Genomic DNA, 24,400 nt, shown 5'->3' with positions numbered 1-24,400 from the left:
TTGGTACCGAGTCAATGAACTAGATTGCGTGTCAGAGCAGTGTCCACTTGAAATCGGTGCCAAGAAAAAATCAGAGAATAGTATGAAATTCACAGGAAAAATATTAAGATAATAAATTGTTAACATGGTTTGTTACTAAGGTGCCCAAATATGGAACTCTATTGAAATGAAAATTCCCCCTTGTATCACTTTATATTCCTTTAAAACACATCTTAAAAACATACTCATTCCCCCCATTCCTGGTTATTGTTGTTAACAATGCCTGCATCATTCCCCACTCAATCAGTCCCTTAGCCCCGACTTGAGTTTAGGTTATCTTTTAAGTTATTTTTCTTATTGTTCAATTTTTTTCTAAGTTTTTCTTTTAGTCCCCCTATTATTTTTTAATTATAGTTTGGTTTTATTATCATATCGTATTTTGTTTCTTTTACCAATATTGTATATTTTATGATTTAAGTCATATGATTTTGTGAATTTGTCATTACTTTGTTTGACTGTACGTTTCATTTTTGTGTGTATGGATCCCTATGAAAAACGGCATTTGCTGATAGGGTGTTCCATCCCACAAGTGGTAAATAAATAAATAAAAATAAAATAAAACATTACCATGCGATATGAAAAAAAGATAAAACATAAGATAACAGTAACATTAACATGATGAATTAAATAAACTTGAAATCAAAGACTTCTGAAATATAATCAGTACCGGTATATTAAGTTTTACTTGAAGGCACTGACCCAAACATTTAAATACAACCATAAAGCATCTAGAAATATATATTATCATAACATTTTATAATCAAACAGATTAATCCTCAAGTACCATCAATATCACCATTAATAACAAGAATATAATTATAACCAAAATTATATGTTCCTTCCCCTTCAAAATTGCCTCAATAATAAACATGATTATAAGATGCAAAATAAAGAAAAAATTCTGTATGAGATCAACTGAATCAATTTTGGAAGCGGTCTAAAGAATGACCTTACGCTTTCTTGTCTCTGATGTAATGGCCGAAGGTCAGGTCATAGTTCTTGAACTCAGAGTACTGGCGATCTTGGCGGGTGTAGCGGTCAAGGAAAGTCTCCTTCAAGGCTCCACGGCTTGACCGGCATGCTGCTTGCTGTGGGGTCAGAGAGGGAGGAGGGGGGGGGGCAAAGTATGGCGAAAAGTGATTTGAATGGATGAATGGGGAAAAGGAGAGAGAGGGGAGGGAGGCAGACAGGAGTACGGGAGGGGGGAAGAGAGAGATGCACAGAGGAAAACAGAACAAAACAACACAAATAGCAGAGACAAGAGACAAAAAGAAGAGCGAAAGGCATGGATACAGAGATAGGAAAATGAGTGATGTGAGGGGAGAAATAGAGAGAGGGATGGGGTGGATAGAAGAAACAAAGCAGAGATGGATGGATGGATATAGCAAGTAGGATATAGAGAAAGATGGAGAGAGAAAGGAAGAGACAGAGAGTGACAGGAAAGAAGCAAACAAAAAAGCAAAGAATTAAGAGAGGGAGAGAGAAAGTGATGAGCATGTTAAATGATCAGAGAGCGATTCTAAAATCCAATTCTTCACTCTTGAAAATAATAATCCTAATATTTCATGTAATACAATATGAGACCAACACAATTCAATGACCCTTGGTATTGTTTCTATTTTCAAAGAATTTGATTTGACTTTTCATCTGACTTCCCATTTGACACAAAAAGTCTTTAACATTAACATTACACTTTCAGATGGCTATAGAAAGTACTTAATAGTGGAATTAATATGTATTGATACAAATCAATATGCAAAATCGCCACTTAGAAGCCGACACCATTAATCCTTCCTGTCAAATTTTGTTCTCTCCAAGGTAGATAAAAAAAGCCAAGAAGTGAAACTATAAAGAAACCACAGGGTAGAAATAAGGTCATTTATACTTTTATAAATATCAAATGTATTATCTAGTAGTGGGCAGTGGTGTAATTGGTGAACAATTTAGAATGGGCAATATGGTGTATGTGAGGAGTAAAATGACCTTTCAAAATGAAATTCAGATGTTTTGACTTCCCATTTGACAAAGGACGTTTTACAACATTAAACAGATTAATACCCTTTCAGACGGCTATAAAAAGTACTTAATAGGAATGATTAGTGGAATTAATATCTTGTTGATAAAAATCAATACACAAAATCGCCACTTAGAAGCTGACACCAAGCTGACTGGGCAATATGGTGTATGTGAGGATAATAATGACCTTCCAAAAATGAAATTCAGATGTTTTGATAAGTTTTTATGATATTCAACAAATAGTATCTTATTTCATCCTTTTTTCATTTCCTTTCCTTTACCCCTTATTTTCCCCCTTTTTATAATTTTTCTTGATAATGGTATTTTTGTTTTTTTCAGGGGGGGAGGGCTCTGATTCCTTTAGTATGTACGCCAGTGGTAGTGAGAGGAGCTCCTTTGGATATTAATTGTAGCTTATTTGTCAGCTTGAATGAAAATGGCTACATAATATATCGATGGTGGATTGTAATCTAAAACCTCTGGTAACGTTTAATTTCCATCAAAAATTGTTTCAGAAAGCTGCTGATTTTTAATTCATTAAAATTTGTCCATAAATGACAGAAAAACAATGAGTTTCATGACCTTGAGATTTGTTTACTTTTATCTACTATACTCGTATTTAAAAAAAAATCAAACAAATTGGACATCATCTATATCGTGAGAAGTGGACACTTGTGCCTGGCCAAAACATAAAACTCAAAAAAATTAATTATGGAACAACAATAAGTAAAATAAAAGTCTGAAAAAGACAAAACTAAAACAATCTCATGTTGCTGGCAGAAATCATTCAAGCTCTCAAAAGAATGACATAAACACCATGAATAAAATGAATAGATGAATAAAATACAAATCAATTGTTACAATGAAGACATGAAAATTTAATTGAGTTATATACTTTCAATCAAGGGAATAGAATGAAATGGAAATTAACTTTCTTTAATCGGTGATATAGTGACAATTAAATTTCGTTTCACTGACTATCTAGCAATAATCAGTGCTTACTGCAACAACATTCATATCAATACCCGGGTAATAATTACCTCATTAGTGAAGAGCGTCATAACAAATTTCCCAGGCCTGAAGGTAGTGAGAATACGCTCAACGAGGCTACTATACTCCTCCTGTAAAAATTAAAATAAATAGATAAATAAAAACAATATATCCTAATTGTCTTAAAAGTGGCATTTAATAATAATAATAACAATAATAATATGCAACATTTATATGCACTAAATACAAATGCTTCTAAGCACTGCATACTATTATCCCAGCTTTAGCACGGCTACCCTAATTGGACGCTCGAGCATTCAAGGAATTCCTTCCTCACGGGTACCCATTTTCTACACCTGGGTGGAGAGTGGCGAATGGAGTGCTGTGATTTGATCCTGAACTTTGTGGTTCAAAGTCCAGAGACTTATCCACTGTGCCCCAATACCTCTACATTAATTACATTTAACAACTGACAAGTCAATGAAGGAAGTAAGCATATTTTTAAACTTGCATGGCTTGGGTTCTACACAAGGATAATCATGCTATTGAAGTGCCATGATTTATTGCCTAATCTGTCAAAGTTTTCACGATGAGAAAACAATCAAGCAGTTAATCATATGGAAAAACACTTAGGATCGTTTAGAGACACCTGGCTATAAAGATATACGGTGGTATTCTGATAACCATGGTCTAGTTAAACCTGGACTAATTTAAAACACTTTTTTTTATGGATTTCCAGGTGTCAACCCATTCATCAATTAAAAATCATTCTTATCCTGCTGCAAAAAACTGTAAAAAATAAATAAACTCAAGTCGTGATAAGGAAAGAACAGGAAAATACATGTACAAAATATCTTATTATATTTTAATGGATTATTTGGTATAATATATTGGACACAAATATGGAACAAACATATGAAGACTAGCATTACATGGAGGTGTAGTTTGAAATTCTAGTTTAGACGTTTTAACCTAGGTTTAATTACGGGAATACCATCCATAAAGTTTGGATTCTCTTGAATAGTTTTAGCCTTATAACTTATACTACAGCTAGCCATCAAAACAATCCAACTGCTCATACATGTTTTCACTGTTTTTCTCATCTCCACTGGGTAATTTTTACATACTGGGCCCACTGGGGCCAGTTTCATAGAACTTGTTATAACAGCAACTTTGCAATGACAGTTACAAGCTACTGAAATGCTTCTATCAGGGTCCAGTATCACAGAGGTTAGCGATAGATTGTACACTTGATTTTCACTACTAATGGTACATTGTAGTCAATGTAAACAATCATAGAAAAATGTTCTATGATCATTGCTAAGCTTTGCATTACGGTCCCATGGTTGGCTGATAGCAAATTTGGTATGGAAACTGTTCATTTGTTATCGTAACGATTCTTTCTTTTACAGGTTTAAGTTAGGTATTTCATACAGCTGTTAGTAAGTTACGAGCGACTTTACGAAGGACTGGTGATCAATTCTTAGGAACTCAATCACCACCTCTGAAATTTCAATGCACATGATTAACTGCAAGATATGATCACCAGTCATTCGTAAAGTCGCTTGTTACTTACAATCAGCTCAGGTTTCACTGTTTAATAGGAGAGAAAATGATTTACCATGGAAGCATTGGTCTCAAAGCTGACATAGGAGAATTCCTTTTCTGGTGTAACATGGATAGTGACATAGCCATCCTGAGAAAGACAAAATAAAAAATATATAAATATAAGTGACGAGCCTAACAACTGCATGGATTACATTGATAATCCCAAAAGATTAAATATACAAATTTAAATAAATTTCTCAATATTACATAAAAAGTAGGGACAGTGATTTTCTATCTGCCCAGTAAATTGAAACGGAAGGGCCATTTTGTTTCTTTTATACTTTCCACATGAAATTTCATTCATGTTGCTGAGTTCATTTTGCACCGCAAAATTGAATTTTTATTTTGCATCCAACAAAGTTTTCATTTTAGACCAAGTTTGAAATGGAATTACCCTAGAGGGCTTCAGAAACAAATAAAGACCAATGTCTCTATTAAAAGATGCTTGCTTTGGGGTAAAATATGATGCAAAAAGATTTTTTTGTGAGTACATATTAACAGAAAATTGCATCAAAGTACAAACAAAATGAGGAATTAAAATTTACATTTAAAGTGTAGATTTAATTAACTGTGTCTCTATATATTATGGATACATGACATCCTTCTTCCTTCATCTAGAGTACTATAAAAAAATAGGAAACAGGAATGTTTCATGAAAAGTTTGGTCGGTGATTTTTCCCCGACAGATGTTACAAGCTACCATACTTTAAATCGTTGCATCTGATTGGCTGAACTAGTCAATGAAAATCACTGATTTAATTCTTCATGAAAAGCTTCCCTGACATCTCCACAAGATAATACTCATCTATTCAAATTATGATTTCCAAAGGGAAGTCCAGGAAAGCAAGGGGTTAAAATCACGAAAAGCATATCTTGTTCTGAGCAAATTGGTAAAAATTCATTTTTCCACTTGAATATTTGTTTAACTTCCTGCAGGCCCCACATTACAGGGTTTATGACCTCAATCAAGAGGATCTTGTAAAATTAATAAAGCTGGGAAATGTGCTCAGATTGACTATTATATTCTTTGTGTGAATTTCCATTTTTTAAGAAAACAAACTCTCTTGAATCAAATTAAATTTACTTTTTGATATTGTACATGTATAGTCCGCTGCCCTGAATTTTATCAGCCAAAATATCAGAAATCCATTTAATTACTTCTTAAAATCAAAACTTTGAATTTATTGAATGTAGATTTGAACTAAAGTGAAACCAAAAACAGGAACTCACCAAACACACTGAATAAAAATATGATATGAACATTTGGCCATTCTATCAAAACTCACTTCATGTTCGTTTGAAGTATTGCAATTTATCTTTAACCTACTTAGTACTGAAACCAGTTGCCTTTGCATATACATTACAAGGCCTACAGGAATTACATAATTCAGTACTCGATAGGTTAATCTATTTCTCACTTGAACAGGGTTGCCCATGTGCAAAGACTACAATATTCAATTGGTTAACCCATTGCCCACTGGAAATGGACTGTCTTTGTACAAAGCCAACAGGAATCACAGAATTCAGAACTAAACAGGTTAACCCATTGCCCACTGGAAATGGACTGTCTTTGTACAAAGCCAACAGGAATCACAGAATTCAGAACTAAACAGGTTAACCCATTGCCTACAGGAACCAGGTTCCTGATCGGAATCAGAGCCTTCAGAGGGGTGTTTCACAAAGCCAATGCGCACGTTAATCAACATGTAATCTAATTGATGTGTATGTGGTAATGTGCATCCCATGCACATTATCTGGTGGGTGTTTCATAAAGCTGTCTGTAAGTTAAGAGCGGCTGGTGAACCTTTCTTACGCTCTAAATAGTCACCAATGAACATTTAATGGTCAATATCATTTACCACAAGAAACAATCACCAGTCGTTCTTAAAGTCGCTCTTAACTTGCCATCAGCTTTATGAAATGCCCCCCGGGCCAATGCGGGGATGCGTTACATATCACACACAACTGCAACTCTAGGTCACACTTACTTAAATTTTGTAAGGCACCCCATCCCCCCCCCCCCCCCCGGAATCAAATGGATGAAAACAAGACACATTGGCCCGTATTCTGAAGTCAAGTTTAACTTAGACCATGGTCTAACTCCGTGCTAAAATTATGGGAAGCCAAAAGTCTCAAAATTTTTATTAAGTTGTATGTTTCTCACTTTTACTGTGCTCTTTCCTGATTCATCGATGGTGAAGATGATCATCTATTTATACTTCCTAGACAATTATGAATGATTTGAGAGCAAAATGAGCTGAAATATGATCTCTACCATTAGTGATTTATGTAAGAATTGGCTATCCATACTTAAACCACAACTTTAAACCCAAGTTTAAGTTAACCTGCTATCAGAATAAGGGCCTGGGAGGCTATCTACGTTGCTAACCCATATTGCTGGCCAAAATTTTCAAAATTTTCAAGGGCCTGCCCTCTACATCTTCTGCACAATAGCTTCATGTACTAAAACACACTCTAGTTTGTACTGTTGTAGTGGTGAGAAATGAACGGAGTTTAAGTTAAACCCGACTTCAGAATACAGGCCATTGCGTCAATATGATTAACAAACAAAGATTAACAAAGATCAGAGTCCTGTCTAACAAAGAGCTGCAATCGATCCAATCGATCACAACTATGGATGGCCAGCAACATCAACATCTAAAATGTATTTTTATTCAAAATATTCAAGATATGATGTATATTAATACATTCATCATTCTCTTGTAAATTCAGTGTGATTCTCTGTGTTTACCAAGGAGATTGTGCAGATTTCCTGCAGAAAAAAATTATGGTATGGATGGATTTTATAGAGTTGAGATTGATTGGATTGATCACAACTCTTTGTAAGACGGAAGCCAAATGTGCTAGAGAGGTGACACTGATTTTGTATCCTGCACAAAGAAACTAACTTCCTTTCATTGGTAATTCTGTCAATCTTTGTTTTTGAGGAATCAACAAAGCACTAGGGTTTGCCAGATGATACTCACATTTTGTAGCAGTCCATTCATTGAGTAGCCGCATGGATCAAACACAAAGCCGTCAATCATACAATCTGGTAAAAGATCAGCTATTCCACTGTCCTGTGTTATAAAACAAAAATGGGCAAAAATTATATGTTATGAGTATGGTATAGGCTGAACTCTTTAGCCCGTATTCTGAAGTCAGGTTTAAGTCAGACCACGGTCTAACTCTGTGCTTAAATTATGGGGAGCCAAAAATTCTGTTTATATTGTATATTTCTTTTGGTTACTGTTTTACTTCCTTTTGGTTTTAAAAAGAAGAAAAATACTTCAGTTATCATTCCCAGCAATTACGAACAATTTGGGTGTCACATGAGTTAGTAAATTGAATGTGTAATTGTTAGTGATTTGTGCCCCCAATTGGCTCTCTATAGTTAAACTATAACTCTAAACCAGGGTTTAATTTAAACCCGAGTTCAGAATAAGGGCCTTTGTGTTGTATTTCCCCCTCAAATTCTGGGATGTAATGACAGCAAACATGTAGCTTTAGCCATGTACCCTATTTTACAATACGATACAACGATTGGGACACGCTGCATCAAAATTCCTATTATGGTAGCTTTACCATTCTATTGAAACTTCTAGAATATTGTGATTGACTGTTGAGCATTGTAACCATGGATATCTACCATAATAATTAATGCAACAGGAGCCTAGAAAAAGATAGTCTATTTCATTCTGCCTTTCATGTATTAAGTTAATTCAATAAACCATAAAATAACACAAGGCAAAAGCGATTTTGTGTCTCGCCCAGGTATGAAAATAACAAGAAATATCGTGATTCGTGAGGGCATGCAACAGAATTGTATCAAAACTTCATTGTAATATAACTAAGATGGAATAACACTTGCCTTAAGAGCCTTGCACGTAAATTTTAATGTTGACCTGAAAATTATTCTTTGACCTTATCATGTGACCTCCGACTGCAGCATAACATGCAGGTCCCCCAAGTCAATCTACCATCCAAGTTTGGTTGAAAAGCACCTTACGGTTGCGGAGTAAGGTAAGGTTGACCTGAAAATGACCTTTGACCTTATCATGTGACCTCCGACTGCAGCATAACATGCAGGTCCCCCAAGTCCATCTACCATCCAAGTTTGGTTGAAAAGCACCATACGGTTGCTGAGTTAGGTAAGGTTGACCTGAAAATGACCTTTGACCTTATTGTGTGACCTCCAACTGCAGCATAACATGCAGGTCCCCCAAGTCCATCCACCATCCAAGTTTGGTTGAAAAGTGACTTACGGTTGCAGAGTTAGGTGTCATAAGAGAGTCTTCAATGTAAACTTTAACGTTGACCTGAAAATGACCTTTGACCTTACCATGTGACCTCCGACTACAGCCTAACATGCAGGTCCCCCAAGTCCATCTACCACCCAAGTTTGGTTGAAAAGCGACCTACGGTTGCGGAGTTAGGTGTCTTCAGAGAGTCTTGCATGTAAACTTTAACGTTGACCTGAAAATGACCTTTGACCTTACCATGTGACCTCTAACTGCAGCATAACATGCAGGTCCCCCAAGTCCATCTACCATCCAAGTTTAATTGAAAAGCGACTTACGGTTGTGGAGTTATGTGTCATTAGATTTGTGATGGACGGACGGACGACAGACATTTGGATCCCTAAGTCTCGCCTTCACCTCTGGTGGGCGAGACAAAAACTGTACAAAGAAATCTGTTAAATCAATCTCTTAGGTCCACAGATATCGTCCTAAGGAGAAATTCACCTCTATTTGAAGCACCAGCACCACTTTAGATGAATATTTTATGAACCAAATATTAATATGACAAGGTGTGAGAAAGAAGTACACAACTTTAGGGGAAATTAGACCATCTTGGCATTAGACTAAATGTCATATTTTGAGAATGAGACCTAATGAGGGTTGCATCAAATGGCGATTGGACCAAGTTGATCGTGGACAAAGTAGGTATGGCAATGATGATGTAAAAGATGATCTGAGAATTAGACCATCTGCTAGTAGACCAAGTGAATTCAGATCTCATAAAAAGCTTGCTCATTTGAATAGATTCAATCTTACCTTAGTGACTGCTTCTGACTTGCGTCCCTTGGTGTTCTGGAAGTGGGCCATGATTTCATCATCTAGCTCGGTCATGAGGATGTAATGTAATGGTCAAGGATATTGACCACTGACCCTTTTCTATCAGAACAATACATGTACAGTCAATCCTATTGTTACATAGAATCCCAAAGAGAGTGTTTAGAGCAAAATTTAGAAGTTTTGGAGCTTCATTTAAAGATCAAAAGCCAAATTCTGATTTTATGCATAAATTAGCATACTTAAAGATAAATGCCAGTAGTTGCAGTAAACACCGATTTCATGAGAAAGTCTGTAAAACCAGGCTTAATTGTTAGTATATCATCGAGGATCTAGATCTGGTACAGTTACATAAACTGAACTTTGTGAAATCTTGAAATCTACGCTGAAAAATGTTCACACTGAAGATCACCAACACAGATAGGCACATGTGGGACAGTGTATTATTATTGCTGGAATAAAGACCCGACGGAAGTGACCGAATCCGCTCTTATTTTGCTTATTTCTCAGCGATTACACAATTTCTTCCAGAATCCATTGGCACATATTTTTTATTCATACAAACAGACACTTGGGTGGTTATTATATTAGATTCTGTAAAAAGTCATTTTGAGATCGTTACCAATATTGGCATTTATCTTTAATCAGGCCATAATAAAACAAATTACTATAATTACATGTAATGTTGTACAATTTGGTACATCACTGTGTAAATAAAGTTGATTGTGACATGCATATCAGGGGGAGAGGTGTTCTTAGGCTATTGCAATTTAAAATAAAAAGCTACTAAAGGCTGAAGCCTGCCTATTTTAACTTGAGTTTAGTGCATGGTACCATTCCAATTTACAGTTCTTATATGGAGGAAATAATGAGCGTATTTGATTGAATTTTGTGATTTCAAATGAAATCTATTTTGATTGATAGCCCAATATAAATCACTTCAAAAGAATAGGGAATGGGCTATAAATTTGTTGGTGGATTTCTGTTATCTGAATCACTAAACTTTGTCAGATGTGTGCTCAGAGGACCTTTTAGTTAAGAGGAATGCAAACAGTTCTGAGAGACTGTGAGATATCAAAAAATTGAAATAAAATTTTCACAAAGAATAGACAGTTGGGAAAAAAAATCCTACAGCCGAAACATTTCTTTTCCCGACTAGAATTTTAAATGATACTCAAGTATACTTCGCATTATCATCCATGAGTGCTTTCGACAAGAATAAAAGAAAATTTGTCATTAAAAAAATTCCGAAGGATATTTCCAGAGTCTGATCAGGTTGTTCAATACTGGAGTTGTCCAATGTGTAAAGATACCTGAAAAATAAATATGATAATAGAGAATGTCTTATTATTGGTTGACATGTTTGATTTTCTGAAAAACAAATTTTGGAACAGTATTGCATGGTTTACAGGTATTGTTTACAAATATGAGGTAGAGTAGATTAAAACTGTAAGTCTTTCATCTTACATTGCATGGGAGTTAAATGGGGTGTTTGAGTGAAAACGAGATTGGTATTTTGAGAAAGACTGCGAGAGCTATGGCAGAGCTGCCAAGTTGTATTTTGCATTTTCAGTATTCTTATCCCCCCAAATCAGTATTTTGACCAAAAAATCCGTATTTTTACCATGAGATAAATATGCATGCATAATGGCAAAGTTCGATCACTTCTTACATTGTTTGGCGCCCCACACCGTCGCACACGAGACCGAAAGCTTCAGTCTAGATTTTTGTTGTTCCGCTGAACTGCGTTGGATCACTCTCCAATACATAGACTGAAGAATTTGGAGGCCCGTACGTACAGACAACGTATTAGGAGTAACGTTAGATCCAACATTCGACGGAAACCCGTTTTTTTTTTTGATCGTTTTTTGGCACATAAAATCATAAAATGTCACATTATGAAAAAGAAATTGCATCCATATTTACGGAAAAATGTATGAAATTCAGATATATCGTACCTTAGACCGCAGTTACGGCTAATTCGTTTCAAATTATGATCGAAACATCGTCATCTTCAATCCTTCCGTCGGTCAACGTAAGTTGCCATCTTGGATGACGTCATCATCCTTACAGACGTATTTACCAGTCGCAAAATATCGCGATTTGAGCCGCTGCTTTGCGCTTGTAAACTACGTGTGCGCTCGGAACTTGTCACCCGCATTGATTCGCCAAGATATTGAAAATTCTAATCGGAAAGCCTTGATGTAAGCATAACTCATTGAACGTAGAGGGCAGCAACACACGGAATACCTTTTCTTCTCTAATTTGTTTTTCCCGTATTTTATCATGAAAAAGCGTACTGACGTATTTTAAATTGATTTCCGTATGAAATACGGAAAAATCGTACTACTTGGCAGCTCTGCTATGGTGAGCGCGATGTGTGGTGTGAAGCTGATGGAAAGGAAGAAGACTGAGCTTTTGATGAAGTTATTGGAAGAGACGGATCAGATGTTGAATACAAAGGCGTACATTGGTATGGGCATGTGTTCAGGAGGGATATTAAATGTTTTGAGATGTGCGCTTGAGTTTGAGGTGGCTGGTCAGAGGGGAAGGGGTGAGGGAGACCGAAGCAGATATAGAAGAAGCAACTGTTCGAGCTTGGTGTTTCAGCCATGTTTAGCAGCCTTTTTTTAAGCTCTCAACACCAACAATGTACTTGAAATCCCCCAATGTAACAAACAATTTGAATTTCTTTCATAAAGAGAACAAACAATGAATAAAATTGTCGAGTGAAAAATCGAAATAGATGTACCCAAAACTTTAACAAGTAGAATGCCTCTGGCCGTCTCACCTGCATCACGCGGTTCAATATAGCAGCAGTGCTGACTTTGAATACTACTCTAACTCGCACAAGATGTTCAGTGATACATGGTTACTCTTATGTCCACTTTTTATGAACTAGACCAATAAAATTACAGAGATATGATGGTTATTCAACAAAAAACCCCAACATGGCCAAAGTTCATTGACCTTACATGACCTTTGACCTTGATCATGTGACCTGAAACTCGAACAGGATGTTCAGTGATACTTGATTACTCTTATGTACAAGTTTCATGAATCAGATCCATAAACTTTTAAAGTTATGATGGTAATTCAACAGATACACCCAATTTGGCCAAAGTTCATTGACCTTTGACCTTGGTCATGTGACCTGAAACGCGCACAGGATGTTCAGTGATACTTGATTACTCTAATGTCCAAGTTTAATGAACTAGACCAATAAACTTTCAAAGTTATGATGGTAATTCAACAGATACCCCCCGATTCGACCAAAGTTCATTGACCCTAAATGACCTTTGACTTTAATCATGAGACCTGAAACTTGCACAAAATTTTCAGTGATGCTTGATTACTATTATGTCCAAGTTTCATGAATCAGATCCATAAACTTTCAAAGTTATGATGGGAATTCAACAGATATCCCCAATTCGGCCAAAGTTCATTGACCCTAAATGACCTTTGACCTTGGTCATGTGACATGAAACTCTAATAGGATGTTCAGTAATACTTGATTAACCTTATGGACAAGTTTTATTAACTAGGTCCATATACTTTCTAAGTTATGACGTCATTTCAAAAACTTAACCTCAGGTTAAGATTTGATGTTGACGCCGCCGCCGCCGCCGTCGGAAAAGCGGCGCCTATAGTCTCACTTTGCTTCGCAGGTGAGACAAAAACAAATAACTCTTTCAAGAAATAAAAAGTTGATTGGGCATAAAAAGACATTAATCTTTTTGTTTGTTTTGTTTTGCTTTTAGCTTTTTTTTTTTTTGGGGGGGGTCCTTTTTGACAAAACAGGTGCAAATGGTGAACCATAGAGGTAACATGGGTTAACATTTTCTTTCCAGAAAACATAAACTTTTTTTCCTCCCAGAAATCTTTATTTTCAAGTCTAGTCTGTTGTTACGGGCTGACTCCACTCTAACAAAGGACACAAAACAAAGTATCAGGCCAATTATAAAAACACACTCACTGCTGAAACCTTGTATCAATGTATATCATGAGATAAATAGTGAGTAGGCATGAGTGAGAGATTTGGCATAAGGTGAAAGAAAGATGCTCAATCCAACGAGACACGGCCGAGTTGGATAGAGTGTCTCTTTCGCTGAATGTGGAATGTTGCATCGTTGTGCAGATGAGATTATGCAGTATTTGTATTGTACAATGCCTCGCAAGTTAGCGAAAATATGAATAATCAATATTTTTCCTATGTTAATTTATGAAAGTAAGAATAACTGAAAGCCAATAGTAAGGTTCTACTTACCAACAATCCCCATTCATCCTCCCCAAGACATAGGCAGCGCCACCTGCAAGAGGAAAGAAACATAAAAAAAATCCATATCTTATTGTTCGAAATAGAGGTCTCAAATGGAAATACTCAGAAAATTTTGCCCAATTGATCATGGGCCCAGCTGCCACTGCGCAGTGTGCGATTGACGTAGCTCTATACAGATATTATCAAACAATCAATAACTATGATATAACTGGCTGTCATAATCACCCGGGCCAGGTCTCACAAAGAGTTATGATTAATTCAATCTAATCATCCTAAACTATGATGAATGTAATACATGTAATACAGCAATTGGTCAATTCTTCTTTGAATTATTTCAATGTATCCGCTCATTTTTCTCTCAAATCATCCTAAACTGTTTCTAAAAAGTAAATAAGATAGCTTTTTTCACCATTCACGAGTTAGGAAAGAGCATGACAAACATTCATTGTAAGGAAAATTTCGACATTTTTGACTTTCGATAATTTGGCACAGAGTTAGACCATGGTCCAAGTTAAACCTGACTTCAGAATACAGGGCACTGTATTCATTCTAGATGTTGGTGCTGCTAGCTTTCCATAGTTATGATTGAGCAGATGAAAACTTAAGTGGATTGGGAACTTACGATCAAAGATTGAATCGAGGTACTTGACCTCATCCTCAAAGCTCTTATAGAGGGAGTGCTGAAGATCCGGTCGCATGAAATTCTTCCTGGAGTAAAATATATCCTGATGAAACAGAAGAAAAAAAGGCAGTTGGCAATTGGCAGTTGGAATCCTACTCTGGCTACAACTATTTTGCCTGTACATATTGATTTGATCTCCATCATCATCAACATGATCACTAACACTATCAGTATCATCATCACCAGCAGCATCATCATCATCACCACCATCACTATCACCATCATCATCATTATCATCATCATCATCATCACCATCATCATCACCATCATCATCACCATCATCATCACTATCACCATCATCATCATCACCATCATCTCCATCAATATCACCATCATCTCCATCACTATCACCATCATTATCATCACCATCATAATCATAACCATCACTATCATCATCATCATCATCACTATAGTATCATCATCACCATCATCACCACCATCATCTTCATCATGATAATCCTCATTTTCATCATCGTTCATCATATTCATCATTTTTATTTACTTACAACTACTTTGAAGTTGCAGTATTTTTCAGCCAAGGTAATAAGAGGCTCAAGACTAGCTAGAATGGTGGTCATGCCGCAAGTCTTTAGGATCAAGCGTCTCTTGCTGATGAAAAGGCTACTTTCACTGAGAAAATACAATTAGAATAATATAGACAGGGGGTAATCATTTGAGTGTTCATCTGGACATGATGCATCTTTAATATCTTCACAGTACTTTTTTCATATTTCATTGTACAGTATGTAGAAATTTCCAAACGTCTTTTCAAATAAATTCTTTGTGTACAACAATGTTTGAAGTACAAATCTCTATATAGGGGAGACTGGGGTTAGTTGGAACATGGGGTAAGTGAAACATTTACTGTATTTCTGTACAACGTAAATGCTTGTGCACTCATACATTGTACATATTTCCATACAATATAATGCTTGAGTGCTCACATCTCACAGGCTCATTCATACCATGGTCACATTTATGCTACGGTGGCCGTACGGAGAGTCGAAAACAGCCGTTTTAACATTTTTTGTACCAGTTATATATCTAGGTGGTTTGAATAGAAATGAATAAAACTGCTGTTTTCATCTTGCCGTACGGCCGCCGTAGAGCAAATGTGACCGAGGTATCAGTATACATGTATGGCACTAGTTAGACAGTGTTCCATTCAACCAATTCACAATCATCAAACAATATTTGAATATCAGGGTGTCTAAAGAGTGACACAACAATCAATCCTGCGACAATAGCTCCCAGCTTCATTTCGTCTAAAATGAGGGTTATTAACAAGTCATGTTGCAATCAGGGTTTAATTTATATGAGGTTTAGAGTTTTAATAGTTATTCAGGTATAGCCTGGAATTCATAGCAGAACAATCGCTGCCTGGTCAATTGTCATGAAATCATCTGGAGACTGGAGATAAACCCCTTGACAATGGACCCAGATTCTCCTATTGGGTCATTCCATGTCAAATCACCCCCCAAAAATATAAATTTTAACCCGACCATTTTTTATTTTGAACCCTCGTATCTCAAAAACCACTGGGCCAATCTTCACAAAATGGGTATCATTGGAAAGGGAATTGAATAAGGATTCTAATTCTGCCATCACTTTTAAGATTGGAACATATTGAGGTGTTTTGACACTTTGACCTTAGTTTTGACCTTGAAACTGACCTTGTGGATCACGTGACCTTGATATTATTTTTCGTGAAATGTAAGCCCCAACATGTTCTTTACGATATATAAAAGTTTCAGAGACGCAATATTTTTTGTTAAGGAGCAAAAAAGATTGGAAGTATGCATACCACCAGATATTCATAATGAACTGTATTAAAATATGTATAGTACGTATGCATATACATGTATATAGGTGTGCATTGCACATCTTGAGCATATCAGTGATTTTGCACTACTTTGACTTGTTTAGCTCATTAGTACAAGAACTACAGTAAACAATGTCCCAACATTCATCATCTGACTTCTACAACACATACTAATAGTCCATGAGAAATTAATGCATTACCTGTTCTGTACTATTTAAAGGTCAAGTCCACCTCATAAAAATGTTGATTTGAATCAATAGAGAAAAATCAGACAAGTACAATGCTGAAAATTTCATCTTAATCGAATGTAAAATAAGAAAGTTATGACATTTCAAAGTTTCGCTTATTTAAAAAAAAAATAGTTATATGAACGAGCCAGTTACATCCAAATGAGAGAGTCAATGATGTCACTCACTATTTCTTTTGTTTTTTATTGTTTGAATTATACAATATTTCAAATTATTCGAATTTGATGATTAGGACCTCCTTGCACAAAATGTTAAATTAATGGGATTCCATGTGTTCAGATAGGAATGAAACTTCATTTCACATGATAATGACGAGAAAATAAAAATATTTCATATTTCATTTAATAAAATACAAAAGAAAGTGAGTGAGTGATGTCATCAGTTGCATACCGACCGAGATGTGAATATAACTGTTTTGTGAAATGAAGCGAAACTTTAAAATGCCATAACTTTCTTATTTTACATCCGATTTTGATGAAATTTTCAGTGTTATGCTTGTTAAATTTTTCTCTTTTTATTAATATCAAGTTTTTGTTGGGGTGGACTTGACCTATAAATTAATTTCCTATTGTTGCAGGTCAACTATTCAAGTGTTGGCCACCTTTCCCATACTTCTGCAATTCTGACAAGGAATGTTTAATAATAGACAGGCATAAATCATGTTGACCATTCAGCCCTGTAATTTTCCAAGTAATGCTAACACAGAGAATGAATGGATATACTGTATTTAATACTAAAACAAAGAAAGGATGCGGGAGATGCAAGATGGAAGTTATATGCAGTGCATATTGCATGCATTTGGTACACATTTCATGTAGGGGAAGGCGGGGTAAGTTGAGCATAGGGGCAAGTTGAGCCACCAGCCCCAGGCCAATAATGAATGAGTCAGACATTGTGGTGGTGTCATGTATTGATGACCCATAGCATAACCCCTAACCCCACCACATTGTTTTCCACTTCGAAACAAAAAGTAGTTTTTTAGAGGGAAAAGTATGAATTTCAGCCAAAAAAGTAAAAAAGAGTGTGAAATAGATAAGTACTTTATTCACACACACATCTTCAAATATAGTAAAGACATGATAACAACATTGTTAGTCCAGGTATGGATCTTCATTCTTGTCAGAGTCTTTGATATGATGGATGCATGATAAATGTGTGGATACAAAATTATCGCACTAAGTTGTTAGTCCAGGTATGGATCTTCATTCTTGTCAGAGTCTTTTATATGATGGATGCATAATAAATGTGTGGATACAAAATTATCGCACTAAGTTCGGACTGGGGTAAGTTGAGCCAAACAGCATGGGGTAAGTTGAGCCATGGTAATTCTTATGGTAATGTATCTTAAAAAAAACCCATAAAAATCGATTGAAATGCAGGCTGAAAGGAGAAAATTTACATGACTGCTCTTTTCCTTTTAAAGGATGTTAGTATTTATAGAGAATTAGCAAGTGAAAAGACTTCAAACAAAAAATTGACATGCTGGTTCTCCCCCATACATTTTGTATGTAGTTTTTGTGGCTCAACTTACCCCCAGACGGTGGCACAAGTTACCCCATATATGGGGCAAGTTGAGCCGTTTGACATTGGTTTTTTCAAAGGTCATGATGACTTTCAATGTGGGGGTAGAAAGTTATATGTAGGTGAAAAACATTTCCCAAGAATCAAATTTAAAGGCAAGATACTTATTTCTACAATAGTACTAGTCATATCAATTCTAACATGCAAAATGCAAAAAGTGTCACAACTTACCCCGCCTTCCCCTATAGGGCCTACATGTTACACTGTTCATTATGGATTTTTCTGGTGGTATGCATACTTTCAATCTTATTTGCTCCAAAACAAAAAATATTGCGTCTCTAAAATTTTTTATATATTATAAAGAACATGACGGAGCTTACATTTCACGAAAAATAATGTCAAGGTCACGTGATCCACAAGGTCAGTTTCAAGGTCAAAACTTAGGTCAAAGTGTCAAAACACCTCAACATGTTCCAATCTTAAAAGTGATGGCAGAATTAGAATCCTTATTCAATTCCCTTTCCAATGATACCCATTTTGTGAAGATTGGCCCAGTGGTTTTTGAGATACGAGGGTTCAAAGGTAGCCGGCCACGCCCATTTTTGCCGAAAATCTCGAAATTCGACGGTCCGTATCTCGCGAACCCCTGGCCCGATTGACCTAAAATTTGAAATTTGGTACTGTGGGATCACACTAAACAAGTATACCAATTTTGATCAAAATAAAAAATGGTCGGGTTAAACCCATTGGGTGATTTGACATGGAATGACCCTATTCTATTCTGAATGAGTACATGTAAAAGAAATTTGGCACTCAACAATAAGACCATTCCCATATATTAACTACATGTATATAAGTATACAGTTCTAGAAAAACGCTTAAAAAACTACACTATTCCATTTTGAAAATGTATTTGGAAAATATATGTTTGCTTTAATAATAATTTATATTTATAATCTGCCTTTATATATCGCATAATACATGTATCAGAACTATGTTACTAAGCGCTTTACAGATCTATATTATCACCCCGGTCATCGGATCCTGGCATGCCCATGCACAATGTATGCACTTTTTCCACTCCCTGGGGAGCATTCCAACATTGTGCGTCACAGCCATGACGACAGTGTTCTCTCAGTTTCAAACAGTAAGTCCACATGATCAAAGTTATTTCTAATCATTATTTACACGAAGTTCAGATATCATGTGAGCAAAGTTTTTGGAACAAAACCTCATTTAATTTGTTGCCATGATAACCATATTAATAAATAATAATTTTACAATTTGAGTTTAAAAAAAAGGAGTGACAAAAAAAGTAACATTATGGGCCTGAATTCACAAAAATGTTTTGAAACTTGGTTGAACCCATGGTTTATGCAGATTTTGTATAAATTATGCTTAATTTACCGCATAATAATTGTCCATTACTGATGCCTGATTGTGTCACACTGTTCCAAATTAACGCCTGTTGCCATGGTTAGACATACTACATTGTATTTCATTCAAGAGTGCACTGTTTTGAAGAGTGGACTCATGAATAAGATAGTGGGCCATGGGGTTCCTAATGTAATAATAACATTACACACATTGTCAGCTTGACAAGGCAAAAAAAAATTCACAAAAGCACCAACGAGTTACAATCATTAATATAAATATTGGCATGCAGGAAAAGGGCCCAACATTTGAAGCATTCCACTTTAGGGCTGGGGGTGGGGATTGCTCCAATTTCAACGAACATGTACAGGCCATACATGAAACAAATATTTACCAATATCAATTGATGTCTATATCGTTGGTACACTTGTCTTCAAAATAAGAATGATCATTACCATAGTAACAAATTCAACGTTTACAATACAATAGGGCTGCATTTGTGCGACTTCAAGTGCAAGAATCACAAATAAGAATCATGATTCAAAACACAAAAATATATGAAAATATTTTAACAGAAATATTCTCTCCTGTCCATTGATATTATTCCTCACAGCTTACTGAACCTAACATATATGTGTCACTGATGACAACATGACGGCCGGCAAAGATTATATTAACTGTGATCTTACAGAAGTGTAGGCCTCAAATAACTTTTTTTCAAGCTCACCTCAATACATATGCATACTGCTCATCTCGCTCTGAAAAGCTAACGATTTCACACTTCACTTTGACAAGCATTTCAGCAATCTCATCTCTGAAAAGCAAAGGCAAATTAGATGTAGATTGAATTAGATATTGAGTGATGCTGCTAACTACAACAACTACTAAGTACTTCCACTACAACTACATAATGGCAGGCTTATTATAAACGGCCGTGTTAGAGGCACACCACTTACATGACTCTTTATAACAAGCCCAATGGCCGTACTTTGATGAAGATGTTGATGGTAATGCCATGATGATGATGATGAAGATGACGACGATGATGAAGATAATGATAAATCTGACAATAATTTGTATAAAATAACTAATCAAAATATTGAAACAAAAACTACCATAATAACAATATCATTTATTTTCTACAACAGCTCTAAGCAACACTAGGGTCCGTATTCTGAAGTCGGGTTTAACTTAAAGGTTTAAAGTTGTGGTTTAAGTATGGGAAGCCAAAAGTATCAACATTTTTATCAGGTTGTAGGCCTTTGTTTCCTATGTTAACTGCGTTCTTTCATGATTCATCGACGGTGAAGACAATAATATATTATACTTCCTAGACAATAATCAATGATTTGAGAGCCAAATGAGCTGAAGTATGATATCTCTACTGTTAGTGATTTATGTAACAATTGGCTATCCATACTTAAACCACAACTTTAAACCAGAGTTTAAGTTAAACCTGCTATCAGAATACGGGCCTAGGAGGCTAGCTAAATTGCTAACCCATATTGCTGGCCAAAATTTTCAAAATTCTTAGGGGCTGCCCTCTACATCTTCTGCACAATAGCTTCATGTATTAAAACACACTCTAGTTTGTACTGTTGTAGTGGTGAGAAGTGAACGGAACAGAGACATAAAAACTTTGGTCTAATATTAAACTGTATACCCGACGAACATGTATGATGGCAAAAATTATGTTCATACCTTGGAATGACTCGGAGGTCATCTGGCAACTTAGGCTTTTTAACCTCTCCATTTTCCAGGGTGATGGTGTCAAACCATAGTTCTAGAAGCTTCTCTGTGCCTTCGTAGTGTGTCAGCTTACTGCCCTCATTGTTGACCTTATCACTGCCCTGATCCATGTTTGCATGGTCAAAGGAGCCACCAGCCTTTCAGTGGATTCTGCTCCCGTCTACATGAAAATCTTGGACACAATTCAAAATTCAAATTATTTACTTTTACTGTCTGTAAAAACACAGAATTTCGCCTCTGCTGGCCCCTAATCATTCATCACACAATCACAGACAAAAAGAAAAGTATTAAACATATCAGATACAAATAAAAAAGCATAATCTTTGCATAAATAATCGACACAATATATAATCAACTTCTTATAGCCCTCTCTGACCCACGACAGAGGCACATGGCAACAATTCAGAGAACTGAATCTGCTGCTCTGAGCCCCTACAGTGGTTAAATGGGCCAGATAATGCTGAAAGTTGATTACACATATAATTCTAAGGTAGGAATTGAAGTAAGGAATTGAACAATTTTTCAAGACAATCATAAATAAATGATTAAATCATACATGTAAAAGAAATAACTGAAAATACTGATTTGGGTTTAAAATACATGTATGGTATGCATTCCATGGCACCTTCATGTACATTAGCTTTTTGAAGATCTGTTATTATATGGCAGTGTATACAGCCACACGCGTGTGTCTTTACCATCCAGCCACACGCGTGTGGTTATATCCAGAACACATATCTGTGGATACCGCCACACGCCGCCAGTAATAACAGTGAAACACGTATGTCTGACCGTCTATATCACGATCAAAATAACCTCATTTCTTCATTAAATTCTTACATTCTAAACCCCTTTGATATCCTTAGATCGTTTCAATTTCATTCTCACCGTCTTCTCTCCTTGCTTTTCTTGTCTTGTTACAAACGGTCGTCTGTTTAACAGCAAATTCTCTTTTTCTACTTGTGTCGATTCTGGCTTCCTTCGCGGTGGCAGACCCATACAGCGTTAGCGCAGCGCAGTATAGTAGACATACACAGTTTGGGTTTCGTACGTACGCGCACATAGCCTAGATTCAGTAGAGAATCGACACAAGTAGAAAAAGTGTGGAAATTTGCTATTTAACAGGCGGCCTTTTGTAACAAGACAAGAAAAGCAAGGAAAGAAGACGGTGAGAATGAAATTGAAACGATTTAAAGAAATCAAAGGGGTTTAGAATGTAAGAATTTAATGAAGAAATGAGGTTATTTTGATCGTGATATAGACGGTCAGACCTATACCGCGGTACGTGTTTTACTGTTATTACTGGCGGCGTGTGGCGGTATCCACAGATAGGTGTTCTGGATATAACCACACGCGTGTGGCTGGATGGTAAAGACACACGCGTGTGGCTGTATACACTGCCTTATTATATTGACCATACTTGGACTTATATATGTTGAAAAACAATGTAAGCCTTCTGACTGTATAGCTTTTAAGTGAAAGTTCTTGATATTGATATTTTGTCCCTACACATGGACAGCGAAGTTGGCCCAGTTGAGATAGGGTAAAACGAACAAACTTTTCCTTCAGAAAAATGAAAATACCTCATAATCCACTCCTTTTTTTTTAAAGGTCAAATCCACCCAGACAAAATGTAGATTCAAATAAAGAGAAAAATCCAACAACAATAACCCTGAAAATTTCATTAAAATCGGATGTAAAATAAGAAAGTTATATTTTGAAGTGTCGCTTAATTTCACAAAACGGTTATTATTCACGTCCTGGTTGGTATACAAATATGACGTCACCCAATCAGTACTTCTTAGAGTATAATGGTCCCCCCTTCTGATCTTGGCTGTCGTTCGCGCGATCGCGCAGAAATTCCAAAGTATTTTCAATGCTGCTTTTGCCCTTTCTTTAATTCTTGCTTTTTCTTTTACTTTCCTTTCTTCCCTTCTTTTCTATCTTAGGGCCTATTTGTCTTTTTTTTTACTTCTTTCTTCCTGTCAAGCTGTCAAGTGTCATTTTGTTCATCCATCATTCCTTTCTTTCTTTTGAGTTTTGTTCTTTCATTCATAATTCTTCTTTCTTTCTTACTCTCCCTCTTTCTATCTTTTTGAATGAAGAAAACTTGTTGACGTGTAACACTAACAAATTAACATTTACTATTTAGTTTTATTATTTCTTTTCCTTCTTTCCTTCCTTTCTTTTCCTCCTTCCTTTGGCTTCATTTCTTTCTTCCATTTTTCCTTCCTATCTAAATTATCTTCTTTATTTTTTCTTCATTCTTTCGATTTTTATTCTTCCACGAGTAAAATTGTAAAAACTGTGTTAAGAAGCGGGAATTTGAGTTAGCTCCCTGATTTAAGTTAGCTCCTGATCCAACGCTTCCCTGCGGCGGCGCAACGAAGGGCTATGCCGACACGACCCGGTTTATCGCTCGCGCTCCCGGTACCAGGCGTTCGCGAGCGACCATAGACAGTACCGGGTAAGTAGACACAGTTCAGCAACAGCGGTGCGGCAGCGTTTGTGATTTAAACAAAAGTACATAACAGTCTTGAAATTTCTCACCATTGAAAGTAAAGGTAAGCTATTATCGGCAAATAAATGGCCGGAAAATCGACTTGTGACAAATATTAATGGAATCAACAATGTAATCAAAGTGAAAAGTTAGAAATTCACTCACCTTTGGCTTTGCCGCGCCCTACACTTCTCTTGACTTTGCCTCCAACGTGCGCGCGTGCTGGATATGATAGTTCAGCGTCCCATAATGTAATAGTAATGATATTAATAATAAAAAAAGGTTATAGAACGCTTATTTTAAGCCAAAGTTACGAAATACTATCAAATAAAGAGAGAAAATCAAACAAATCAAATTAAACATTATAAGTTTTAGCCCAATGTGATGTAAAAAAGAGATAGAATATTGCTTCATCAGAGAGATATATGTTCATGATGTTATGAAAAACAAGTAATCCCATATAATGCATATAGGCAGATCCAGGGGGGGGGCGAGGG

General features: G+C 36.1%; 1 protein-coding gene across 1 annotated transcript; it reads right to left on the bottom strand.

Moving 5' to 3' along the window:
• Window positions 1–732: 732 nt before the first annotated feature.
• On the bottom strand, window positions 733–24,121 carry LOC121413716 (S-adenosylmethionine decarboxylase proenzyme-like). Its single transcript, XM_041606641.1, has 12 exons — window positions 24,069–24,121; window positions 21,356–21,575; window positions 20,382–20,468; window positions 15,196–15,319; window positions 14,630–14,732; window positions 13,996–14,038; window positions 10,987–11,041; window positions 9,711–9,791; window positions 7,641–7,733; window positions 4,667–4,741; window positions 3,096–3,176; window positions 733–1,127 (listed from the first exon to the last, which is right to left on the bottom strand). The coding sequence occupies exons 2-12, from the start codon at window positions 21,511–21,513 to the stop codon at window positions 990–992; spliced, it is 1,038 nt and encodes a 345-aa protein (XP_041462575.1). The 5' UTR covers window positions 21,514–21,575; window positions 24,069–24,121; the 3' UTR covers window positions 733–989.
• Window positions 24,122–24,400: the final 279 nt, after the last annotated feature.

Source organism: Lytechinus variegatus, chromosome 4, assembly GCF_018143015.1.
Source record: "Lytechinus variegatus isolate NC3 chromosome 4, Lvar_3.0, whole genome shotgun sequence".
Classification (NCBI taxonomy): Eukaryota; Metazoa; Echinodermata; class Echinoidea; order Temnopleuroida; family Toxopneustidae; genus Lytechinus; species Lytechinus variegatus.
This window is presented reverse-complemented; position numbering and strand designations above follow the sequence as displayed.

Bases quoted from the DNA above. Each gene is read 5' to 3' on its own strand.
- LOC121413716 (XM_041606641.1), bottom strand. From the start codon at position 21,513: ATGGATCAGGGCAGTGATAAGGTCAACAATGAGGGCAGTAAGCTGACA. The intron at 7,734-9,710 runs GTAAGATTGAAT...TTTATAACACAG, and splicing joins AGTCAGAAGCAGTCACTAAG to GACAGTGGAATAGCTGATCT. The intron at 4,742-7,640 runs GTGAGTATCATC...TGTCTTTCTCAG, and splicing joins TGAATGGACTGCTACAAAAT to GATGGCTATGTCACTATCCA.